The 8,837-nt window shown below is 46.4% G+C and overlaps 1 protein-coding gene across 1 annotated transcript; it reads left to right on the top strand.

The window, feature by feature from the left end:
• Positions 1-1,217: 1,217 nt before the first annotated feature.
• MRPL50 (mitochondrial ribosomal protein L50) lies at positions 1,218-4,023 on the top strand. The gene is made up of 2 exons (XM_035140994.2): positions 1,218-1,351; positions 3,238-4,023. The coding sequence occupies exons 1-2, from the start codon at positions 1,269-1,271 to the stop codon at positions 3,620-3,622; spliced, it is 468 nt and encodes a 155-aa protein (XP_034996885.2). The 5' UTR covers positions 1,218-1,268; the 3' UTR covers positions 3,623-4,023.
• Positions 4,024-8,837: the final 4,814 nt, after the last annotated feature.

Here is an 8,837-nt window from a genome sequence, read left to right as displayed (position 1 = left end):
GTTTAGTCATGCTGCCCACATGACCCAGAAAGCTGTCTGTGGACAAACACTGGTTCGCTCAGCCTGAAAGCGAAATGAACCCCATAGTCCAGGGGTCCTTCACCTTTACCTTTTTACATGGGGCTTCTTCATCTTATTCTCACAACAACCCTTTCAGATATAATGACTGGCCACCTGGTGAGCTGCAGAGGGATTTGAAATTAGCTCTTTCTGAGCCAATATTCTTTTCTTTTCATAGAATCATAGAGTTGGGAGGGATCACAAGGATCATCTAGTCCAACCCTCTGCAGTGCAGGGATCTTTTGTCCAACATGGGGCTCAAACGCACAACCCTGAGATTAAAAGCCTTAGGCTCTACCGACTAAGCTATCCCAGCTACCACACCATTGTGCCTAACTTCCAATTCAGCGGGACTGATAGCCTCTGTTCCCTGGTAACAGATTCTGAAATGGGCAAATCCCAGCATCAGATCAATTATTTCGATGGGTGGAGTGGGAGAAATCCCCTCCATAACCAATCTGATTATCTGAGGGTGGGCAATGTGCATTTCTTATTTTTATGCATTTTACAGGTGGTGGGAGAATTTCCCAGAGACAGTCCCGGATTTACAGAGGCCACCCCGGTTTCTGATTTGATCCTGAATATGTCCTGCTTTTCCTTAGGTCTTAGGACATCCCTATTTTCATCGAATAAATGCTGGAGGGTATGCAAAGGCTCTGAGCTTTTAGTGCTGGCACCGGAAGCTGGAAAGAGCAGCTTCCATTCTAAACATGCCGGCCCCGCCTCTATCCCATAGAGGTAGAGACAAGGGGTAACGACAGCAATCATCCTATATTTTCCGGTAGGAAAAAAAAACAACCCTTGGCCTGTCTCAGCGAAAACCCTACTGTATGCGCTTTCGCGTTGGAAGGTGACGTTCCACTCGTGACTGGAAGTAGCGATGAGACCTGTGGCCGTGTTATTTTTCTACCTCTATAGGCTATTTCTCCGGTTGCTACGGCAACTGGAGCCAGCCCAGCCAATCACACGAGCCTTACTTGACACCTCCCTCCACGCCTTAAACTACAAATCCCACAAGCCCCAGCGAGGCAGCGACTCGTGGCTTCGCCCTCCTCTCTCGCTTAGGAATGCGAGGTGGGACGGAAAGCAAACCCTCCTCATCCCATGATGCAGCGGGCTCCGGGAAGTTACCCCTCCCCTCCCCTCCCCAGCTTCCGTTTGGCTTCATTTGCCCTCAGGAGGGCGTCGTTCTCCGAGCGTGTTCCGAAATGGCGGCTTCCGCGGGTGCTCTGCGGGTCTTCAGGCGGGTCGTCGGGGTCCCTTCACGCAGAACGCTGTGGGGAGGAGTGAGGTGAGGTAGTTGGCGAAGGAGGGGGTTTCGAGCCCACCCAGGGGTGGCTGTGGGCAGGATTGTAGGGGGTTGGACTAGATGACCCTCGGGATCCATACCAAACAATTCTATGATTCTAACTCGGGGTTTCCTTTAACCGGCTTTCAGGCTTCTTGCCTTCAATATTAGGTGCCTGATTCCCCGCAATGGGCAGGTCCCCCTCCCAATTTTTGGTCTCCACGCCTTTGTGAATCCGAAGGCTTAAAAGCATAGCTGTCAGCCTCCCCCCCCCTTTTTTTTTTGCTGGAAATTCCCTTCTTCCAGCGCCGTTTCCCGCTGCTATCCTGGATCGTTAGATATACCGTACCAGGCATGTCAAACCTGCGGCCCTCCAGATGTTTTGGACTACAATTCCCATCTTCCCCAACCACTGGTCCTGCTAGCTAGGGATCATGGGAGTTGTAGGCCAAAACATCTGGATAGCAGCGGGAAACGGCGCTGGAAGAAGGGAATTTCCAGCAAAAAAAGGGGGGGAGGCGTAGACTGTCCCTGGGGCAGGTGAGGCTGCTGATCCCTTATTTTCAAATCCGCAAGTTGACAGCTATGCTTAAAAGGGGGGGTTAAAAAGTTAAATTTCAGGCTGTAGGGTTAGAAGTAGAAGATAGTTTAGAATGTAAAATGGATATATGTAAGTGTTATAATGTGAGGAATTTATAGTAATGGTTAAGTTGTAAAAAATGTTGTGATTATGATTTATGAAACTGCTAAAGACGAGTTGAAATGAAAACCAGACAGGGGGGACTTGGATAAGTCCACATAACAATGGTTAGAAATAGATGGAAAGATAAGAGAATATTTGTATTGTTTGTGTTTGGTTTGTTGTGTTTTTTGTTGTATTGTATTATTTTTGTTTTGGTAAGTGTTGGTATAAAATGAATATTAATTTTTTTTGAAAAATAAAAGGGGGTTTAAAAAGCAGTACTAATAATGGGAAGTTGAGCTGTTTGGGATTGCACATGGGGAGGAAACGTATCTCATACCCTCCCGTCATTTCTCCGATAAAAATAGGGACGTCCTATTGCATAATGTTAATAGTGTTATTATTTGTACTCAGTCCATCTGATGGGGTTGCCACAGCCACTCTGTGCAGCTTCCAACATTTATAAAAATATACTAGAACATTAAATATGAGAAAATTTCCCTATACAGGGCTGCCTTCAGATGTCTTCTAAAGGTTGCATAGTTACTTGTCTCCTTGGCTTGGGGGTTGCATAACTCCACATCCTCCCAACATTTCTCCGATGAAAATAGGGAGGTCCTATGGAACAGCGGAACATTCTGGGATCAAATAGGGACACATGGAGGGTTTGCGATCAATCCCTACATAAACTATTGTTGGCATCTGTCTGTCTCAGGAAACAATGGAGACACTGCCTGGGCAGTGTGTATGGGGGTCCTGGGTTGCCCAGACAACAAGACCCGCCCCCCTCGGCCTTGCTAATGTCCAAAGGAAAGCAGAACAATACGTTTGGCACTAGCTTGGCTGCAGGAGTTGCTGGAAGGAGACATACTAAGTGCCACCCAACCACCTTAGGGATTCCACTCTGGATTTGTATATGGCTTACTCCTTAGCCTTTCCTTCTCCCAAAGATGTCCTGCAAGATGTCCCTACCTAAACAGAGGTGTTTTAGCATAACAAAGAGTCTAAGAACTGGACATGGGAGTCCTGGGTTCATGTTCATAAGGAGGTATGCAGTTGGTCGTTCTTAGGCTGAGAAGAGCCCCAAATTCGTAATAAGGCTAGTGTGTGCAGGGATTTCAGGCTATAACGTAAACCCCTTGTTCGTAGATGACGAGATATACATATTTAACACTCTATTAAAAAGCTGTCTTCTGCCTCCTTTCAGCAAGAAGATGGAAGGCGACCCAGAAGCAGCAGAGCCAGTGAAAGAGGAGCCAGCCCTGGTCTGTCCTCCACCACGAAGCAAAAAATACCTCCCTCCTGAGGATCTCCAGTCTCGCCTAGAGTCTCGCATCAAAGAAATATTTGGCTCCTCGGTCTCCAAGGATTGGCAAAAGGCATCATTGGGAGATAGCCGTTTAAAATATCTTCTGTTGGCACAGCTGGCGACAGATCTAGGCCGTGCTGTCCCTAATTCCCGGCTCCACCAAATGAAGACCGCCAGAGATGTCTTGGCTTTCTACAGCACGCCTGTGAAAGACATATCAAAGTTTGATGAGTTAAGCACGAAGCAGCTGCCCTCAAACCTGAAGATCCACTGGCAGTACTGAGCTGATCCGAACTCTTATCTGTATAGCAGCATCACCGTAGGCACAGATAGGATTTTGTTTTTATTTTTACCACATTTCCAGAGTGGTTTACTTCCTCTTTACAAATGTTCGGTTGCAATAGTGACTTGGTAAGAGAGATGTTCAAGCATCAGGCTGGTCATTGTTGAAGGAAATGGTAAACACTGGACCCCCATCTCTCTTTCAATTGGTAACCTTGTATTGTTTGAAAGCAAAGAGGAGAAATAGATATCAGCAAGCAGTTGTGCATGCTAAGCCATTTTGTCCACATAATTTTGTGTGTCAATAGCTTGATTTAAAACAATCAGGAAAGACAGGCAATGAAGAAAGTGATGGAAATAGTCGGTAAGAAAATAAAATTGTCGCAACCAGTCTCAGCAACATTTTGGGTGACTTCCATTTGCTCTGTGTGGGTGAAGCTTTCCTCAGGAATATGCAGCCTTAAAACTGGTTGTCTCCATCTAATGTGGGAAGTATGCATGAGTTACTCAAGAGTTCTCTATTTTGTTGGGTTTTTTTGGTGACTGGAGTGGTTTGAATACACCTCAATTTACAGGTACTTTTCACATAGGCCACTCTATGCATATATGCAGTTAGAAAGTGAGGCAGTATCCTTGACGTGGATCTGGAGTGGGTCCTTGTGTGTTTGTGTGGTGTCAAACTCCAGGTAAAAAGGCGTGTTTTGAGCCTATCACAGAAACTATTCCACAGCTTAGTGTCTGCCAGAGAGAAAACACTCTCTCGGGCCACCATTTCTCACATTTCTGAGAGTGGTGATAACTACAAGATGCCTGCTTACCCCTGATCTTCAATATCTGAGAGTGTATGTTGGGAAGGAGGCAGCCTTTCAGATATTTGGGGCCGTAGACTTTTTTGTTTTGATAGCATTTGTTCAACGCTTTTCAGCCAAAGGCTCCTAGAGCTGCGTACATAAAATCAAAATAAGACACTCTCTATCCGCAGGCTTACAATCTAAAAAAAGGGACAAGGAGGGAAGAGGGAATTTTTTTTAAAAAATTATATTGTTTAGGATATTAAGCGCTTTGACTACTGCACTGACAAAGTAGGGACATTTCTGTAACAACAAGAAGTGTTTATTTGCCAGGATTAAGAGATGGTCGAGTTCAAACATGCAGAAGCAACATGTGGTACAGTCCTTCCTGGCATGTTCCATCTCAGATTGCAGATAGGGGAGTGCTCTCTTAGGTAAAAACAAATGGACTCCCTACAGATGAGGAGCTATCATGTCAGCATCAAACTTTGAGGTATGCATAGCAGATGTCAACTTACATTTCCTTCCTGCATCTCCCCGGTTGTGTTTTTATTGATGTCACAGTGTACCTTAGTGCACAGGGAGAAGGGTCTGTAGCTAAGTTGTGTGCCCGATGTTTTCCATGCAAAGGGAAATGTTGAGCAGGGGACCCAAATTTTCCACCCCTGGTTTAAAACATGGCAAAGGTAAAGGGACCCCTGACCATTAGATCCAGTTGTGACCGACTCTGGGGTTGCGGCACTCATCTCGCTTTACTGGCCGAGGGAGCCGGCGTACAGCTTCCAGGTCATGTGGCCAGCCTGACAAAGCTGCTTCTGGTGAACCAGAGCAGCACACGGAAACCCTGTTTACCTTCACACTGGAGTGGTACCTATTTATCTACTTGCACTTTGATGTGCTTTCGAACTGCTGGGTTGGCAGGAGCTGGGACCGAGCAACGGGAGTTCACCCCGTCGCGGGGATTCGAACTGCCGACCTGATCGCCAAGCCCTAGGCTCAGTGGTTTAACCCACAGCGCCACCCACCTCCCTAAACATGGCATATATGATGCAATTGTCCTCTTCCTTCACTAGCCCATTGAGGCTGGGTATCCTTTTCCTCCAACATGCACTATTTCTGTGATTTCCCCCCTCCCCTTCTGCTTTTCTGGTTTGCGGTCCTGGAATCGGTATAGTGGCAATATGCAAAGGGGCAGAAATTGCACTGGCCATGCCGGTATTCCTGCCGCAGATCTGAGGTACTGTTTGCATTGAAGGGGCTAATGCCACCAATTGATCCATGCTTTACTACCGGGATCTCTGCATTCCACCTATCCCTTACAAATGTGAGCGTGTGAGGCACACTTGACATGCACACAGAGGAACACCAGGGCAGCGTCCTGCCTGTGGAAAAAGCCCAAGGGAACATCCTCTTCATCGTGGGAGAAACTGACAGGAACTTCAACAGCAAGGCCTGTGCCATGGAAGACATGGAGAAGATGAGGAAGCATGGGAAGATGCACTGCGTCGTCCTATCAGGGAGCAGGACACTTGCTGGACCCTCCGGGTTCACCATTCTGCTACCATTCCTGGTCCCCCTTTTTACCTTTCCCTGTGTTATGGAGCAGGGAAGCCCTGTCCCATGAACAGCCCAAGAACATGCATGGAGATCTAAAAATATCTCCATCTTCACCTCAGACCAAACCAAATAAGCAGGCTCTGAATATGTGTTAGTTCACAAGCTGGACTAACCCCTCTTCACCCATTCAGGGGGGCGGACAAGACACAAAATTGGCCAATTTCGTGATTGGTTCTGAGAAGGAAGGAAATTGATACGTTACAAAATCAGAAGTCCTCAAATGTCCAGCAGTGGCGGCCAACTTTCACAAAGCTATAGAGGACGGGAGCTAAATCGGGGTGGCCCTCCAGAGGTTATTGAACTAGGTTAAAAAAAGGTAAAGAACCTCTGGACGGTTAAGTCCAGTTAAAGGCGACTATGGGGTTGCGGCGCTCATCTCGCTTTCAGGCCGAGGGAGCTGGCGTTTGTCTGCAGACAGCTTTCCGGGTCATGTGGCCAGCATGATTAAACTGCTTCTGGCACAACGCAACACCGTGACGGAAACCAGAGCGCACGGAAATCCCGTTTACCTCCCCCCCACAGCAGTACCTATTTATCTACTTGCACTTTGACGTGCTTTTGAACTGCTAGGTTGGCAGGAGCAGGGACCTTGTCTCAGGGATTCGAACCGCCGACCTTCTGATTGCCAAGCCCAAGAGGCTCAGGGGTTCAGACCCTCATCATTGGCCATGGGGGCTGGAACTGATGGGCATTGAGAGTCCAAAAACGTCTGTAGGGCACATTCTCTATTCCTGAGCTAAAAAGAGCCTTTTCGTAGCGATTGTATACATCTGGAGACCAATGTGGGAGTTAAGCACTAATGGACCGTCTTTTTGCCCCCCCATGTGAGCACGAAACTCTGCACTGTGCACTCATTACCCCAAGAGACAGAAGCTGCTCCAGGAAAGCCCACTTTCTTCGTTACTCCATTGCTCCCGAACGTCTCCTCTTGATTACAGGTAGGTAGCCGTGTTGGTCTGGATCGAAGTAAAATTAAAAAATTCCTTCAGTAGCACCTTAAAGACCAACTAAGTTTTTATTTTGGTATGAGCTTTCGTGTGCATGCACACTTCTCTTGAGATTGCTTCTGGCATTGTGACATGTGTCTGTATGTGCTGCCTAGTTCGGCTCTTAGCTGTGAGGGGCATTTGCCTGGCCAGTCAGGGAACAGTATACTAAACTTGGTGACTGTCCACGTATGACTGGTGTTCCCTCTGTATCTTCAGACAGACACCGAATGCACGAGGAATATATAAAAAGGTTGCTCAGGCAGTAAGCAGACACTCCCAAGTTGGAATAGTCCTCCTGTTGAGACTAGATCAGCCTTCCTGTTATTTCGGTCTCCAGATGTTGGACTACAATTCCCATCATGCCCCAAACCAGAACACCACGTTTTAGGGCTATACTCGCATGTGAGTTATGTGACCCATACTATTGTGCCCATCAGAAAGCACTTTTGGGGGGCAGTGTGCCCCAAAATGCATGTTTAGGGGTGCCACGCAAGATCGCTGCCCCCAACGACCCTCTTTTGGAGGGGCAACGATCTTGTGCAGCGTTCCAAAACAAGTTTCTTTGGGTGCCATGCCCCCCAAAAGTGCAGTCCAAAATTGTGGAAGGTCACAAGAAAATTTTTGGGTGTCCTGTATATATATATATATATATATATATATATATATATATATATATATACATACATACATATACATATACATATATATATATGCTTGATTATAGAATATTGCTCAGGACCGCAATACCTCAAGGACTGCCTCTCCCTATATAAACCAGACAGTTCATCATCTCAGGCCCACATGAGGTTTGGAGCTGGCAACACAAAAACGGGCCTTTTCTGTAATGGCCCCCATTTGTGTGATGCTCTCCTCAAGAAGATTCGCCTGACGCCTTCATTATGTATTTTTTTGGCTCCAGGTGAAAACCAACCTTTGGCTGATTAATATCCTACAGCCTTTCAAATGTATCTGTGGGAAGGGGGGTGGGTTATTGTTTTGCTGTTTTGGTTTAATTATTTACTGTGTTTTATTTTTCATTTTATTCTGTAAACCACCCTGAGATTTTTTGATGAAGGGCAGGATATAAATTTAATAAATAATAATGATAATGATAATGATAATAATAATAATAATAGTAATAATATCATCTCAAAGCAGTTTACAATGACGATGCTTGCAATGAGCTAGGAGATCCCAAGTCACTAGTGACTACATTCTGGAAAGCCAAGTGATGTGGCTGTACAACAAGGTTGTTGTTTGCTGTTTAGTCATTTAGCCGTGTCCGACTCTTCGTGACCCCATGGACCATAGCACGCCAGGCACTCCTGTCTTGCACTGCCTCCCGCAGTTTGGTCAAACTCATGTTTGTAGCTTCGAGAACACTGTCCAACCATCTCGTCCTCTGTCGTCCCCTTCTCCTAGTGCCCTCAATCTTTCCCAACATCAGGGTCTTTTCCAGGGAGTCTTCTTTTCTCATGAGGTGTCCAAAGTATTGGAGCCTCAGCTTCACGATCTGTCCTTCCAGTGAGCACTCAGGGCTGATTTCCTTCAGAATGGATAGGTTTGGTCTTCTTGCAGTCCATGGGACTCTCAAGAGTCTCCTCCAGCACCATAATTCAAAAGCATCAATTCTTCGGCGATCAGCCTTCTTTATGGTCCAGCTCTCACTTCCATACATCACTACTGGGAAAACCATAGCTTTAACTATACGGACCTTTGTAGGCAAGGTGATGTCTCTGCTTTTTAAGAGTGTTCTGCTTTTTAACAGTGTTCTTGAAGCTACAACAAGGTACCCAACAAATATTTCCCTCCCGACTCC

This window comes from Zootoca vivipara, chromosome 16 (genome assembly GCF_963506605.1).
Source record: "Zootoca vivipara chromosome 16, rZooViv1.1, whole genome shotgun sequence".
In the NCBI taxonomy this organism is placed as follows: Eukaryota; Metazoa; Chordata; class Lepidosauria; order Squamata; family Lacertidae; genus Zootoca; species Zootoca vivipara.
The sequence above is the reverse complement of the archived record's forward strand: the minus strand, read 5'-3'. Positions and strand labels throughout refer to the sequence as shown.